This window comes from Microtus oregoni, unplaced genomic scaffold (assembly GCF_018167655.1).
Source record: "Microtus oregoni isolate MIOR12 unplaced genomic scaffold, Mior012 000065F_ref0000479, whole genome shotgun sequence".
Lineage (NCBI taxonomy): Eukaryota > Metazoa > Chordata > Mammalia > Rodentia > Cricetidae > Microtus > Microtus oregoni.
Window position 1 is genome coordinate 7,825,658 of NW_024543875.1, and position 16,980 is coordinate 7,842,637.

At 47.9% G+C, this 16,980-nt stretch overlaps 2 protein-coding genes and 1 non-coding gene across 8 annotated transcripts in view; 2 read left to right on the top strand and 1 right to left on the bottom strand.

Annotated features, from left to right (window-relative positions):
• The window catches only part of Slc66a2 (solute carrier family 66 member 2), a 39,179-nt gene extending 37,208 nt beyond the window's left edge, over nt 1–1,971 (bottom strand). For 3 of the 4 annotated variants that reach the window (XM_041640868.1, XM_041640865.1, XM_041640869.1), the window contains exons 1-2: nt 1,890–1,971; nt 1,095–1,427 (exon numbers count right to left, since the gene is read on the bottom strand). In XM_041640868.1, coding sequence (XP_041496802.1) covers nt 1,095–1,297 — 203 coding nt within the window. In that variant the 5' untranslated portion in view covers nt 1,298–1,427; nt 1,890–1,971. Of the gene's footprint in view, nt 1–1,094; nt 1,428–1,804 lie in introns of all 4 variants that reach the window. The other variant, XM_041640866.1, reaches the window with a different exon arrangement.
• Nucleotides 1,972–3,862: 1,891 nt separating this feature from the next.
• Nucleotides 3,863–4,003, top strand: LOC121440174. Its single transcript, XR_005973330.1, has one exon. It is a non-coding gene; the product is annotated as a U4 spliceosomal RNA (small nuclear RNA).
• A 6,969-nt stretch (nt 4,004–10,972) lies between these two features.
• On the top strand, nt 10,973–16,775 carry Hsbp1l1 (heat shock factor binding protein 1 like 1). Of its 3 annotated transcripts, none has more exons than XM_041640855.1 (4): nt 10,973–11,128; nt 12,345–12,432; nt 14,406–14,500; nt 16,513–16,775. In XM_041640855.1, exons 1-4 carry the CDS (start codon nt 11,078–11,080, stop codon nt 16,516–16,518), a joined length of 240 nt encoding a protein of 79 aa, XP_041496789.1. In that variant the 5' UTR covers nt 10,973–11,077; the 3' UTR covers nt 16,519–16,775. The 3 variants fall into 3 exon arrangements, with proteins under 3 accessions (XP_041496789.1, XP_041496790.1, XP_041496791.1); XM_041640856.1 differs by having other exon boundaries at nt 12,354–12,432; XM_041640857.1 differs by having other exon boundaries at nt 12,366–12,432.
• Nucleotides 16,776–16,980: the final 205 nt, after the last annotated feature.

The following is a 16,980-nucleotide window of genomic DNA, read 5'->3' on the forward strand; positions in this document are numbered from 1 at the left end:
TGTAGTAAGAACCTTTTTTTTAATTTCCTCTGGAAATTCATCTTCTCAAGTATGTACAGTATAGCTGTGGTGGTCTATGCCTTTCATCCCAGAACTCAGGAGGCAGAGGCTGGGGGATCTGAGTTTGAAGCCAACTTAGTCTACAAAGTGAACTCCAGGACAGCCAGAGCTACATAGTGAAACCCTGTCCTAAGACAGCAAAAACCTCAAATACGTACGGTTTCAACAACTGTTAAAATTAATCTCAACTTCCTCAGCAGAATGAAAATGAAAATGAGAGGAAGGTAGCCCAAGAAGGGCTAAAGAAACAGACTCCACCTTAGTATTATGGGGAAAGACTGACCTTCCTACGTGAGAAGACTCAAGCACATAAGACAAACAGCTGGGTGGTGGTGGCACACGCTTTTGAGGCCAGCACTCAGGGGGCAAAAGCAGGTGGATCTCTGTGAGTTCGAGGTCAGCCTGGACTACAGAGCAAGTTCCAAGACAGCCAGGAAACCCTGTCTCTAAAAATAAACAAACAGCAATAAAAACACAGGCCAGGAGCCCCGTAGCAGCCACATGGGTCTTTAATCCCAGCACTTGAGAAGCACAGGCTGGAAGATCTCTGTGAGCTGGAGGCTAGTTCCAGACAGGTTCCAAAGCTACAGAGAAACCCTGTCTTGAAAAGCCAAAAGAAGAAAAAAAAGAGAAGAAAAAGAAAAACGAAAAAAGAAAGAAAAAAAAAACAGGTCAGGGAGAAATGACAGCAGAAGGCAAGCCCGGAGAAGAGTCCTGTTACCAACTCACTTTTATCATTTTCTCAACCTGCCACCCCACTCCACACTCAGGAAAGGAGAGGCGCAAGGGTGTATCAGACAAAGGTAAAGCAGGCATTAAATGAAAATGGAGATTGTATTTGACTCTCTGCTCCAGCCCTGCCAGTCTTCCTGGAAATGATGCTCAAGCTACTCAACCACCATGGAAGAATAAGCCTGTTCTTCCAGAGGTCTTTCGGGGAACAAGACAGCTCCACTCGCTGCCACTTGAAACCCCAAGAACAAAGCCATCCATCTCTCCATCAGCGCTCCCAGGTAGGAAAGTCCTGAACTTACCAGAAGAGTATCCGTAAAATATTGGCCACCAATAACACCAGGCATACGTGAGTGGAGAAACCGTCGGCGTTCTGAGTTCTCCGGATGTCCCTGTACTGGGGGATGTATGGCACCACCCCTCCGAAGACCATGGCCCCAGCGGCCACCCAGGAAACCAGCTGGTGCAGCGGGACCAGAAGCCAATCCAAGCCTTCCGCTTCCATCGCCAGCACCGAGACCGCGCTGTCAGCCAGCGACGTCCACCTGGTCCAAGCTCCTTTGCGCTGAGTCCACAGGCTGACTGTCACCTCCACATGGCCGCCACTATCCTGCGCAGTCAGTCACCATCCCGACCTGGAAAGGGGAACAAAGGTAAAGCACTGACAGGAGCTGGACCAAGCAGGACCTGTGCGGGACTTGGAGTCTAGGCAGGGCCCGGGGAGGCAGCGCTCCGCACCCACAGCCTCGGAAGCCCAGGCTCCCAGGGGCGCGCCGCGGGAGATCCCAGCACAGCCAGGACTCGTCCTGCGCCCAGGAAAGCTGGAGAGATGGAGATGCGCGCCTGGCCCTCTGCCGGCCTCCCGGACACTAGGAGTGCACCCCGCCGGGTTAGGGGGAAAGAAAGGGTACGCCGTCCCAGAGCGATTAGCCGTGGGGGTGACACCGCCCCAAAACGGGTTCAGCTAGTGGGGGGAGGGGTGGACGCGTAGCCCAGAGGGAAGCGTAGCGACCTGGACCCCGAGTCCTCAGGTTCCCCAGGGAGGATCCGCCAGACTGCGAAGAGCAACCAAAGTGAAGCAAATCCACGACCCTTACCAGCCACGCGCGAGCCGGACGGTCCTTCTGTCCCTCAGTCCCAGCCAGAGGAAGCCCCGCCCCGTGACGTCACAATGGAAACCACGCCCACTCCAGGATCCCGGGGCTACCCCACTGGGTCCTAAAGCGCGCACTGCGGGGGTGAGACCCTAGTGGCTGCGGGCACTCAGCTCTGTTCTGCTGTGTGTCCCAGATTAGGAAAAATCTACAGGGAGGCGCTTTCAGGCCAAGTGACCACGTGAACTGTCTCCAGCTAACGCCGCGCGCTGGGCTTCATTACAGTGTAGACGTAATCCTGAGCCACTAGCAGCTGAGAATGAGATACTGGGTGTTGAAAAAGAGCTATCACAGTGGCCAGCTTAGGCCTAGGACGCCATCCTCTCCTGGATTCCAGGGGTCTTTGAAAGCCTCTGAACAAGCCTATGGAGGGTGGCAACCCTTACCCAAGATCGGAGCTTGGAACTACTCACTGACTACCCCAGGTGACCGACTACAGGACTGGCGTCAGCACGCTACAGTAACTGAGCCTCCTCCATGTGTGAGGTCAGTCCTGCTGCAGGTCCTCACTAATAGGAAAAGAGCATCAGAATTTCCAAAAACGCCTCTGACATCAGCGGGACCCTGGTAGGCTGGGCAAGTTGAACCAGAAGAACCCGTTGCTCTGCCTGTCAGTAGGGATCAATGCGATGAGGTGGCACATGAGAAGGTGACAGGAAACAATAGGAAACATATCAAAGTCTGCCTGGCGTCCTTCTGCATGGGAGGGACAACATTAGCAGGGTAGCCCCTGCCCCGCCCCCAGAACACAACTGACCCCCACCCATCTCACCAGAGTTGGCCCTCTTTCCCAGGGAAATCATAAGACTCCCCCTAAGATCAGTTTCAAAGAAGCCTGTTTGTCCAGGGGCCTAGAAAACACAGGAAGTGCTTTCCCTCCGGAGGAGCCCACAGCCCCCCCCAAACCACTTCCTGAATCAACACACTTAATACTCAACACCAGGAAGGAACAGGAGGGAGAGGAATAAACAGAAGGAAGCCCTGGCAGGACTGGGTGAGGGGGAAGTAGGTGTTCCCATTTAGGACACGCACACACCCCACCCCCAGGCTCCAAAGTCTCAGGGATTCCCTTGCCTCTCCTGACTCTCACTACGATGACGTTGCTTTAAGGGGTCACATATGATCACCTTGCTTGTCCTGACTATTCCAGGGGCTGTGGGCACACAGATGGAGGCATATGCTCAGCATATGCCAGAGGCACCACCAGGAGCACAAATAAGTGTACACAATCTTGCATTCTGGTCCAGCACTGCACACCCTGGTGATCTCTGGTAAGGCAAGCTACCATCTGGAGAGGTGAAGATGCTTTTTAACATATTTGGATGTGGAGCCCTTGGTGTAGAGTATCAATGCAAGGACATTCCCTTCTTCCCAGGGGCTCCACTAGCGCCTGAGTCCCTGCCATCCCAAGGAAAGAAGCCAACAGATCTGTACAAGGCTGAAGAAGGGCTTCCAGACACAGTTCACCGTAATTTCTGACAGCTGAGCAAGCGATTGTATGTGGGGAGTGGGGATCTTGTTTTTGCAGGTGTCGCTGTGTTAAGCATCTTGAACCGGGCCCACTCAGAACGGGAACTATCCAGGGACCAATTAAGTACAATCACATGAGTCTTCACAGGAGAGACCAGACTTAGGGGCGAGAAGGCCAAAGAAGATGGAGCAGAGAGAGAACTCAAAACGCAGCCTTGAAAGCCGAACTGAGCCAAAGGTAGTTTATGGCCCCAGGATTTGGGAAGCTACCTCTAATTCAAGACTGCATTTTAGAAAGTATACATTATGAAGATATTTCAACCGTTTTAGAATAAATGAAAATAAACAAAAATATACTTAAATCTGCACACTCAAACAGTTACCCCAAAAGAATTCTTTTACAAATTTTTTAGTGATAATTTTCAATAATAAAAAAAAGAATCTGGAGCTTTGCGCAGTGGCAGTATCGTAGCCAATGAGGTTTATCCGAGGCGCGATTATTGCTAATTGAAAACTTTTCCCAATACCCCGCCGTGACGACTTGCAATATAGTCGGCATTGGCAATTTTTGACAGTCTCTACGGAGACTGAATAAAAAAAAAAAAAAGAATCTGGGCGGTGGTGGCGCACGCCTTTAATCCCAGCACTCTGGAGGCAGAGGCAGGCAGATCTCTGTGACTTCTAGGCCAGCCTGGTCTACAAGAGCTAGTTCCAGGACAGGCACCAAAGCTACAGAGAAACCCTGTCTTGAAAACAAACAAACAAACAAAGACAGCAGATTAAACTGAGTACAAAGGAGACTAGCAGTCTTAAATCTTTAAGAGACCTTAGGGTATATGATTAACTTATCTTTGAGGTCCTGCAAAAATTCCAATCTTTTAGAATGTAAACTATTTTTTTCCTTTTTTGGTTTTCTTGGTTTTAGAGACAGGGTTTCTCTGTGTAACAATCCTAGCTGTCCTAGAACTAGCTCTGTAGACCAGGCTGGCCTTGAACTCACAGAGATCCACCTGCCTCTGCTTCCCTCCCAAGTGCTGGGATTAAAGGCGGCGCCACCTCGGCCCAGCGATATTTTGATAATAATGTGTTGATGTTGTGCCAACCACTTTTTGATTGGATTTAAGGCCTACTCCATGAGGTGGAACCCATACCCAACACTGTTAATGAGGTCAAGAGTCTGAGACTAGATAGGTCATGAGCCCTAGGGGAAAACCTACTCTTATTATTCTACTAAATTTACAGTGGCTCTCAACCTGAGGTCGCAGCCCCTTTAGAGGTCAAATGACCCTTTCACAGGGGTCACCTAAAAGCATTAGAAAACACAGATATGTACATTACAATTCCTAGCAGTAGCAAGATTACAGTTATGAAGTAACAATGAAAATTTTACGGTTGGTGGTCACCCAACATGAGGAGCTGTATTAAAGGGTCACAGCGTTAGGAATGTTGAGAACTTTCAGCACAGAACATTCTGCTAAGAGAACGCAGTATAACATGACTCCTAATGACATGTTGCTATAACCACAAGTCAACACATTCCTCAATACTCATTAGAGAAACTTCTCGCAGGAGATGCCAATTAACACAGAACCTCGACAGCTAGTCAACATGCAGAGAATAAGAGAATCTGGAATGTTCTGCCCCAAATGTGCTGTCTACATCCCACCCCTCTTCTCCAGGCTCGGGGGTGTATGTGGAAGAGGGGCTGGAAAGATGCTAAGAACTAGATAGCGTGAGTGACTTGAAGGAAACCGTATTTTCCAGACCCTGGAGGTTAGACGCACATCTGAACTCAGATACCGTGACAGCACACATAAGACCTTCATAAACCCAAGCCAGACAAACCCCAGAATAGAAGGGGAAGTGGACACAATGGCCCTCCCCTTGCCAAGGAGTTCTTGCCATTAGGCAGCTGCTGGGTGAGGAAAAATCAGTTTCTGTCGGTGGGGTGTCGCCGGTATACTGACTACATTCATCCCTGAACTGGACTCCACAAGTTCCTTCTTTCCTCCCTCCTTCCTTCCCTCTTTCCCTTCTTTCTTTTCATCTGAGAGAAGAGAGAGAGCGAGAACCTGAAATTGGGTGGATGGGGAAGTGGGAGAGGATCTGGTAGGAGTTAGGGAGGAAAACGAAGTGCAGATTATATTGAATAAAATTCTTAAAGAGTTAACAAAAAACATTTTAAGGTTGCACGAGAGTCCCTTGAACATGCCAACATCAGGGTTACTATGCATGGGCGCGAATGAACTTCCAACTGCCCATAGGCAGCTGCTAGCTTACCACGAGACCCTAGGACCAGAAACTTTCATTGCTGAGATCCAGAGGGCAGGACAGCAGCTGTGCTGGCCAGCAGCCGCCCCTTTCCCACCTTCCTCCCGGCCTTGGTTGTACTGCGAAGCACTCACCTACCCAGATGAAATGTGTTTTCTAATTTAGAATTACATCCACATTATTCTTCTGCTCAGTGGTCTGCATCTTTGACAGCGCTAATAGGAACTCCAGTCTTGGGCTATTTTCTTGAGAACCGCGGCATCTCCCTGGCTTGGGGCAATAGCAGGGTAGCAGAGGAGAGTCTCTGTGAGGGCCCAGTGTTGATGGGCTAGAGACAGAAGCCATTTACTCCTTTTTGTTGTTACTGGGTAGGTGACTGTCCAGAAGTAGAATGTGAGACCCTCTAGATGTGCCGTCTTACGGAGAGTCCTCAGCTCTGTCTCACAGAGCAGGTAAGTCCTGGGTGCCTCTCGTTGGCCATTGTGAGTCCTCCCTTCTCCACTGGTGAAGTTTTCTAGTTGCATTTGTCCTGAACCAAGCATGTGGGAAAGCGAGATTTTTGCGGAATGACAGGTGGGACTGGGTGAAAGGATGGCCAGAACCCCAGCCCAGAGCTATGCCAGGTGGGTGCTACTGCAATGATCAAGCTTGAGGTGGAGACGTGGGAGAAGCAGACAGAGCTGTGGAGAGAGGCAGAACCTGAGACGCAAGGGTGAGGAACAGGCTGATAGTCTCCTCTCCCGCCTGTAAGTCCCGCCACGTTGTTCCAGCTTCTGACCCGGCCCAGTACAAGGAGACTCCTCTGTGTGTTCATAAGCAGGGCTCTGCCCGTGGCTCTCTGTGTAGTTCTGCTTGTGGCTACTGTGTGCACCACTTTCAGATGAGAGAGGGATCGTGGACACCCCCACCCCCACCAGGCTTATTGTCTACCTGACCTCCTGAATCTCTGGGAGGGTCTGGGGGGCCAGGGAGGTCTTTGCCTTAATAGCCTTCTGGACTACGATTTTTCTAGAACCCACTTGGCTCTGCTCTGGCTGGTCTGGACACAGCTGAAATATCCAGTGAAGGTTGGCCAAACATGGGAGCCTCCTGAGAGTCCTTGCTAGTGAGGATAGCCTCTGCTAGTGTGCCTGTCTGGTGCTAGGCTTCTGTGGTCCAGGCTCTGCTTGCTGCTTGCTATGCTTACGCTGTCTGCAATGTTAAAAGCAAAATGTGTGGAAGGATGTGTGCATCCATTAGACAGAGCCACACCAAAGCTCTTACTGCTTAGATTGAACTGAATCTGGCTCCAGGGTGTCTACCAGTTCTCTGATGCCCTGCCTGATGCTGGCTATGCTGGCAAGGGATGTCGGAAACACCGTGATTCTGTGGACTGAAAAGGCCCAAGGGAGTGAGGACACCATTGAGAAACAGACCCATGTCCTTAAGGTAACTGGAAGACCCTCTGAGATGGGCTGTCATAAACTGAAGCCAGGCCAGCAAGGTGAAGCCAGCCTTGCCAAAGCCTTGGTCTTGTCTCTCCAGAAAGATTTCCTTTTGTTCCTTAAAGTGACTCTAGTGAGTCCCGGGCTTTGAATCTATAGTGTACTTCCGATAGAATACCCTGAATTAGACTCTAGGTTCCCAGCTTTCCTTACAGCTGTCTGCAAAGAGACGTCAGTTGCTGCTGCTGCTGCACAGGCTAACTCAGGCTGCATAGACTTACTGGGGGCCATGCAGGGCCAGCTCTCATACCCCTCCCTACTTGTCTTTGTTAGGGTTTCTATTGCTGTAAAAAGAAACCATAACTGTGGCCTCTCTTATAAAGGAAAAACTTAATTGAGGCTTGTTGAAATAGGAGCGGCGGGGCTGTGTCCCCAGCACCCTGCCCCCCGCATGGCTAGCTTATGCTCCGAAATAACAACACAAAAACTGTATTCATTTAATCACTGCTTGGCCCATTTCTATCTAGCCTTTTCTCGGCTAACTCTCGCACCTGGACTAGCCCATTTCTAATACTCTATGTAGCCCAAGAGCTGGCTTACCAGGAATGATCTTAATCTGCGTCTGCCTGGAGTGGGAGAATCATTGCGACTCCTTGACTCAGCTTCTTTCTCCCAGCCTTCTGTTCTGTTAACCCATTTCTGTTAATCTGCGTAGCCCACGAGCTGGCTTACCAGGAATGATCTTAACCTGCGTCTGCCTGGAGTGGGAGAATCATGGCAACTCCCTGACTCAGCTTCTTTCTCCCAGCCTTCTGTTCTGTTTACTCCACCCACCTATGTTTTAACCTATGAGGGCCAAGCAGTTTCTTTATTGTTTAACCAATGAAATCAACAGATTGATATATGACACTCCCACATCAGAGGCTGACTTATAGTTCAGAGGTTTACTCCATTATCCTCATGGCAGGAAGCAAGGCAGCATGCAGGCGGACATGGTGCTGGAGAAGGAGCTGAGAGCTCTTACATCTTGACCCAAAGGCAACAGAAAATGGTCTGTCTCAGTGGACATGGCTTGAACATATATGAGTCCGCAAAGGGAGATTGGGGGTGGGGAGACTGGGCCTGACATAGGTTTTTAAAACCTCAAATCCCACCTTCCAGTGACACACTTCCTCCAACAAGGCCATATCTCCTAATCCTTTTAAAAAGTTCCACTCTTGGCCGGGCGGTGGTGGCGCACGCCTTTAATCCCAGCACTTGGGAGGCAGAGGCAAGCGGATCTCTGTGAGTTCGAGACCAGCCTGGTCTACAAGAGCTAGTTCCAGGACAGGCTCCAAAACCACAGAGAAACCCTGTCTCGAAAAACCAAAAAAAAAAAAAAAAAAAAAGTTCCACTCTTTGGTGGAGTACACATTCAAATACATGAGCCCATGGGAGCCATTTTTATTCAAACTACCACAGATCCAAAAGGCAGACCATCCATACTTTTAAAATTTATTATTTGAGGGCTGGAGAGATGGCTCAGAGGTTAAAAGAGCATTGCCTGCTCTTCCTAAAGGTCCTGAGTTCAATTCCCAGCAACCACATGGTGGCTCACAACCATCTGTAATGGGGTCTGGTGCCCTCTTCTGGCCTGTAGGCATACATGCAGACAGAATATTGTATACATAATAAATAAATAAATATTTTTAAAAAATTTATTATTTGAACTCATCCATTGGTATACAATTCATGTACTATGCAATTCACTCAAATAAGTAATCCAATGGTTTTTAGTATACACACAAATTGTGCAACCATTACGGGAGTCCAATGTCAGGAAATTGGTTCCTCAAGAAGGAACCCTTTGCTATGAAGCAGCTTCCTCTCTCCCCTCTTCCCCCTCTCCCTCCTCACACTATAGCAACCACTGAGGCACTGGCCCTGTGACATTCTGTTACTGATGTTTCTTATAACGGGGTCATTTAATAGGTGACTGTAGTTGTATATTATTTGTGCTTTGATAAATAAATCTTTCCCGAAGACCAGAGGCAAAGCTAAAGCCACTAGAGTTCAGGCAATGGTGACACACACCTTTATTCCCAGTCTTTGGGAGACAGAGTCAGATGGATCTCTGAGTTCAAGACCACCCTGGGCTACACAAAATCAATGCAGAAACAAATCCAAGTGGTGGCGGTCTACGCCTTTAATTCCAACTCACCCTTAATCCCAGCACTAGAGGGAATATAAAATGAGAGGAGAGAGAGGCAGTTCTGCTTAGTTTACGGTCGTCCAGCCTTGGTAGAGGTAAGACTTCTCTAGTGGCTTGACTACCTTGCTTTTCTGGTTTTCGGGTCGACCCCCAATTTCTGTCTCTGGGTTTTTATTATTCGTGCTACAGGCGGCCTTTCTTCCTTTGCTGTGTGTGAAGTTCGTTCGTGCCATAGGTACCGTCGTACACGCCTGTTGTTGAGTGGATTCATAGGCACACATACCTCATCTGTTTGCCCGTCAGGCTGTCTCCTCCTTGACCCTTGTGATGAGTGGGTGCTGCTATTAAAGGTGTGTGTGTTTCGGTGTGGGTGTACGTGGTTGTTTCCTGTACACACCTAGGACTGGAATGTGGTTATGTGGCGAACCCTGTTTACCTATATTTTCCAAAGGGGTTGCATGATGCTGTCTGTGTTCCTCCTGTCATCCCTGTGGGTGTGAAGCAGGGGCTCATTGCGGCTGCTGCTGATTAATGGTGTTGGGTGCCTCTCCCTGTAAGCATGTTCTGTTTAAGTTTTTTAAATTATTGTATGTGTCGAAATGTTTTCTCTTCATGTTTGTAAGCACACCATGTATGTGCCGTGGCTGTGGAGGCCAGGAGAGGACATTAGACTTCCTGGAACTGGAGTTACAGACAGTTGAGCAGTCACATGGTGTTCTGGGAACCAAATTCCAGTCCTGTGCAAAAGCAGCAGGTGCCCTTAACCCATGAGCCATCTCCTCAGCCACACTGCGCTGCCACCCCATCTGTATAGACATTCGCAGCACTCTGGCATCCATCTGTCATCTCTGAACTAGGTCTAGAGCACTGAGGTGGCCTGAATAGACACAGTCTGCTCATCCTTCCAACCTTCAGCCCAAGGAGTGATAGCATAGAAACAAAACAGGTAACAGATAAAAGGGTGGCCCTGGGAATCACCCACAACGTGACCACAACTCAGACTTAAAAAGAAAAGGAAAGAGAGGCAGTGGTGGCCCACGCCTTTAATCCCAGCACTCGGGAGGCAGAGGCAAGCAGATCTCTGTGAGTTCTGGTCTACAAGAGCTAGTTCTAGGACAGGTTCCAAAACCACAGAGAAACCCTGTCTCGAAAAACCAAAAGAAAAAAAAAAGAAAGAAAGAAAAAGAAAAGAGTCGTGAGATCATGTTTCCAGACACACGTGAAATCAGACTTGAGCATCTGTGAAGATACTCAGTTCTGAAGCTTACATCTTTAGCCCTTCAGAAACGACAGATTTGCAGTAACAGATTCAGTTGTTCAGTGTGGTGTGCCATCGTCCACAGTAAGAGCCGGCGCATCATAGGAAAGTGTGTGCCTAGACTAGACAAAAGCTAGCAAGGTGTGGGATCAAGAGGGAAGGGTCCCTTGCTGTTTGATGGGCACTGAGTATCAGTGGGAGACCAGAAGCTCTGGAGATGGAGAGGCATGGTGGTGTGCTTACTGCATTGCACTGTGCATTAAGAAGTGGCTAGGGGGCTCACTATCTTGCCGTGTTTACTGTATCACAGTAACAAGAATAACTAAGTACCGACGAGGTCCTCCCAGGTCACCTTCTCTGAAGGATGAAAACACGCAGCAAAGCCGGATTGGCCGGCTGCTGGTCCCGTCTGCACCTGCCCCTGCGCTCTCTCCAGGGCTGCCAGTGCTCTACCCAAAGCTCGACACCTGCTGGGTTCACCCAAAACCCAGGACCCCAGACCGCTACGCCTGTGCAGATGGACACCCGGGCGCCGGAAGTTCCTTGCGGGGACGTGCTGCAGAACGCGGTGAGTGACGCGTGCCCTAGGGCTCCGTGGACCGAGGTCACCGGCTTTAGGGTACTGGAAAGGATCGAGGTCACAGCCATAGGAGTGTTGGGGAACGGAAGTCGTGAGCCAAAGAGGTAGATGGCGGGCGCTGAGCTGCTGGGGACGAAACTTGTTTCTACAGAGCCCGGATCCTTGTCCCATACCTTGCTCAGCCTCTCCCCTCCCCCACTTCAATTCTGTCCTAGTCCCTAGCCACCTGAGAGTGCTTTCCCCTTTCTCCAGGTCCCACTGCCATGTCCCAGATCCCGCCCACCCCTCCTTTCCCTCCTAAAGGCTCCGCCTCAAGCCGAAGCTCCGCCCCATTCCTTCTCCTGGTGTCTTTTCTGGCCCCTGCCAAAGCAGTTCCTACTGTGGCGGTTCTGATAACCCCTGCCAGCATAACCATGATGACCATGGCAGGTCCTTGTGTTTGTCCCATTTAAAAGAGTCCACTAGAACCCACTTAATTTACATTCTTTCGGAAGGCTACCTGCCACAGGGAACCTACACTGAAGAGCACAGGGTCCAGATTCCAGGACCCGTGCTTCCATCCGTAGAACGGGCACCAAAGGTGTTGGGACAAGATCACACAAGGTAGACACATACAGGATGTGTGGACTATAAAGCATCAAACAACCCGAAAGCCTGGCAGTCACCACAGTGGCATTTCTGTAGGCGTTGTGCCGTACACTATTAAACAGCCAAAGCTCAAACAAAGGGCTCACTGGCCTTTGATTCGCCCTGAACTGTTTCCTGTGCTCACATCTCCAGGGAGACGACTTCCAGCCCCTCTGTCTTGTTTAGATCTTGTCCATCATAGTGCTCATGCTGGCACAGGCCTGTAATCCCCGTGTTGGAGAGCCGAGGCAGGAGGATCTAAGTTCCTGGTCAGTCTGGGATACATAGCAGACCGTGCCTCAAAAAACAAAACAAGTGCCCTGCATCATGGGGAATGACTTATTTTCCCCAAGACTGTGAGGCAGAAGGAGATTAATGAACATTGGAAGCCATCTGGGTCCATACAATGGTTCCAGCGCAGCTGGGATGAATAGGGAAGCCCTGTCTCAAACAACAACCACAACAACAACAACAAAAAAAAAAAAAAAAACGAAAGAAAACGAAATCAATGGGCATGTATGTTTAGGTACTCCATGATATTTATGATGTCCTACACTAATATAAATATCTCATTCAGTTACCTAAGGTTTATTTTCAGGCAGAAAATCTACTTCAGGAGCTTGAAGAACACTTCCGAGCTCTGACTACAACATTAAACCTCAGAAATATCCTTTTCTGGTCTTACCAAACACTAGCAAGCTGTCGGCTGGTAGATTGCAGCGGAGTAGTGTCTTGTTCTCCGATAGCAGCGTGTGACTGCTTCCACGTGATTTCCTAGTGTTTGCGTTTGTGCTTCTATGTGGCAGCTGGTGTATTAAACATCATTAGCTGTCACAGGCTTGGCTTCCGTCTGACTGGCAATGCAAGGCACTAAACGGCCAGTAGAGAAAGCTGAGAGAGAAGACCTCAGCTCTGGCTGAGGGGCTGCCCTGCAGGCCGAACTGAGCCTGTCTGGATGGCAGCACAGCCTCCGCAGCAATCGGGAACCTGAGAGAGCAGTGTTGATGGTCCCCCGCATGGAAGGCCGTTCCTAGGGCCTACCTTCGATTTGACTGGAACAAGCAAGTTGGTGTTTGTCTCAGAAGAACTGGCCCCACATGTCAGTGAGCCTCTTCATGTTGAGAATGGCAAGCTGGAACTGGGCAAGCATTTCAGTGACTTGCTTAAACTGGTTCTGTGATGGCTTTACTTGTGAGTTCACTAGGATATAGTTATTTTATAAAATTTAAAAATAAAATATAGTGCTGGGCGATGGTGGCGCACGCCTTTAATCCCAGCACTCGGGAGGCAGAGGCAGGCGGATCTCTGTGAGTTCGAGACCAGCCTGGTCTACAGAGCTAGTTCCAGGACAGGCTCCAAAGCCACAGAGAAACCCTGTCTTGAAAAACCAAAAAAATAAAATAAAATATTTAATCCCAGCACTTGGGAGGCAGAGGCAGGCAGATCTCTGTGAGTTCGAGACCAGCCTGGTCTATAAGAGCTAGTTCCAGGACAGGCTCCAAAACCACAGAGAAACCCTGTCTCGAAAAACCAAAAAAATAAATAAGTAAAAAAAATTAAAAAAAATATAGTGTGTAAATATAGGTTAGCATCTGCCCTAAGACTTGCCTAATGGAAGGGGTTTTTAGACATGATTTTTTTACATGATTAAATTCACTTTAAACGTCATATTAAGGGGCTGGAGAGATGGCTCAGCTGTTAGGGCATGTGCTGCTCTTACAGAGGGCCCAGGTTTGGTTCCCAGCACCCACAGAGTGGCTCACAACCATCTGTACCTCCAGTTTCAGAGGATCCCACACCCCTTTCTGATCTCCTCAAGCACCAGGCCAGTCTGTGGTGAACATATATACATTCAGACAAAACACTTACACACCTAAAATAAATAAATCTGAAATAATAAATCAAGTGAAGTGGGCCGTTGAAATGAGTCAGTCTGCGGGAGTGCTTGCACCACGCCTTAGTTCCATCCACAGGCTCCCTCCTGAAAAGAGAGAACTGTTACAGAGAGTTGTCCCTTGACCTTCAAACCTGTGTCGTTTGTACGTGTGCACACACGCACACATACACACACACACACGCATACACACACACACACATAAACACACACACGCATACACACACATACACACACACATACACACACACGCATACACACACACACACTCATCCAACTCGCGTACATGCACTAAATACTTTTTCTGATTGGTTTTTATTGAGCTCTACATTTTTCTCTGCTCCCCTCCCTGCTTCCTCCCTCCCCCCCAGTTTTTAACAACTAAGCTACCAAGAAGCTGGTTTAAAAATGAGCTAATGTCCATCATAGTTACACTCAGTGACTCAGAGTTCGGCTAAAGCTCGCCAAACTCAAATTCAACCCTATGTCCAAGCAGAGGGCACTGTCTTCAGAACTTAGTCCCCAGCTGAAGACACAACATCTAGTCCACAGTTAAAGACAATGTGCTAAGAAAAGCCGGGGGAGGGGTAATTACACGGACTTTGGACAGCCTGACTTCCTCACTGGGCAAGCCGCTCTGCTGTATGTCCAGGGCCATGTGCCGAGCAGGTGCAGGTTGAAGCAGGAGCTTTCCGTGAGTCGGGCTAATGGGACCCACATGTGCCATTCTCCTTGACATTGTACTGGAAGAAATGGGAAGTCGCATCGAGGACCTACAGAAAAATGTTGATGACCTAATGGCTCAAGCTGGAATCGAGAATTCAGTCAAAGAACAGATGGTAAGGCCATGGTTAAGACACAGCCTGTGTGTATCAGTTCACCGCTATGTGAACTGTCCCTGGGTGACATGAAAAGTCTTCAGTACTAAGGAGAGGTGCATCCATGTGCTCTTTTACCACTAAACCGTGGTTGTCATTCCTAAAAGGTACATATTCCACGTGAAAATTCTCATTTAAGAATTAGATTTTATGCCGGGCAGTGGTGGCGCACGCCTTTAATCCCAGCACTCGGGAGGCAGAGGCAGGCGGATCTCTGTGAGTTCGAGACCAGCGTGGCCTACAAGAGCTAGTTCCAGGACCAAAAAAAAAAAAGAATTAGATTTAATAAGAGTATTTTTCATCCTTATTCCTCAAGTCACTTTTTATTCTTTTTTTAAAAAATATTTATTTATTTATTTGTTTATTTATTTATTTATTTATTTATTTATTTATTATGTATACCGTATTCTGTCTGCATGTATGCCTACAGGCCAGAAGAGGGCACCAGACCCCATTACAGATGGTTGTGAGCCACCATGTGGTTGCTAGGAATTGAACTCGGGACTTCTGGAAATGCAACCCATTATGGCACTGTTGACACATACGACATTCTACTTTCTTCTCACTTATCCCCCACATGGTCATCCAACAGTTTAGATACCCTGTTTACCCTGTTTACCTCATAATCAGGTTATGGTAAATCACCCCTGCTTACCCAGCTAAAGCAGAGCTAGGTCACCTATCAGTGATGCATGGCTATCCCAATCGGTGGTTTCAAAACACTGGAGGATCGCGCATGGGGAGATCCCATCCCCCAAACTCAACACGACAAAGTAAAAGTAAAATTTCTGACTGGAGGCAAAATATGCAGCTTTCTTTACCTATGAAAGTCCATTCAGTCGTGCCCGGTTCATCCAGGTGCCTCCAGGCACTGTGGACTCCAAATCCTCCACCCTCCCTCCGGCAAATTCCCAATTCCCATCTTTTGAGTCCAGGGCACTAGCCCGGTGGTGGTGGCTCACGCCTTTAATCCTTGGGAGGCAGAGGCAGGCGGATCTTTGCGAGTTCGAGACCAGCCTGGTCTACAAGAGACCAGGGCAGTAGAGTGACGGCAGGAGCAGACAGGCCTCATCTGATACAACGGCTGCTCTGACTGTCACCTGCAGGGTGAGCTTCTCAGGCTCTGGCTCTGAATCCAATGGATTAAAACACCAACTAGATATAGGTTTAGATGTCGAATTGAGTGTTTAAGTAATTGTCAAAATGTTGCTTCCTTAATGCACACAGTCACCAAAGTCTTTCAGAACAAAGGCCTGAGTAATTAGAAGACTTACACCAACTTGTGCTTGCTCTCGGCTGGGGGTTTCACACGGGGCTTCAGAAACCCTGCAAAGCCTACATGGTTCTCCCATTGTGGAGACAGTCCCATACCCATACTAAAAACTGTTACATTTGATGACGTAGGCTTTTTATCTCTGCTTCTAAATTGTACAATCTTTCCCGGCATGCAGTAAATGCAGAATTTTGTCTAGAAAGTTTCTGTCCTACACACTAGAGGACAGTGAGTTGGGGGGTGGTTAGTCACAGTGACAGACTCCATGCTGCTGCCCCAGTGCCTACAGAGTGCCCTTATCTGAAGAAAAGGGACTTCTATCATTGAAGTATTTCTCTATACTGAATTTTGCCTATATACAAATGTTTAACAATTGCTAGTAATTATGGAATTTTATTGAAAACTACTCTAGGAATTATTTAACTGAACATTAATTAGTCTGTATATAAACCATGTAAATGGGGCTGGAGAGATAGCTCAGAGGTTAAGAGCATTGCCTGCTCTTCCAAAGGTCCTGAGTTCAATTCCCAGCAACCACATGGTGGCTCACAACCATCTGTAATGGGGTCTGATGCCCTCTTCTGGCCTTCAGGCATACACATAGACAGAATATTGTATACATAATAAATAAATAAATAAATAAATATTTAAAAAAAATAAACCATGTAAATAAGCTTATCTCTTTTAAATTCTCTTTCAGACCTGAAGATGTTAAACGAGCCATGTGAAATTGCAAAAATGAAACCTATACTGTTTGAGTAATCTGTGCAGTATGAATTTTGATGTTCGGTTTTTAATTTTGTTTTTTAGAGACTTGAAATCAAACCCAGGACCTAAAATGTAGTAGACAAGTGGCTACCACTGGGCTATATGCTAACCCATTAAAAAAACAAATAAAAAACAAGAGCAATAAAATAGCATACTTCAGAAAGTGACTATATACCAAAGATGAGACTTGTAAATAAGGACTAAATGTTTTCAATGCATATTTGTAAATCATGGAAGTAAAGCATACACTATATTAATTAACATATTTTCCAAATTAAAATTCTACATTGACTTATTATTATTATTATTTTGGTTTTTCGAGACAGGGTTTCTCTATGGCTTTGGAGCCTGTCCTGGAACTAGCTCTGTAGACCAGGCTGGTCTCGAACTCACAGAGATC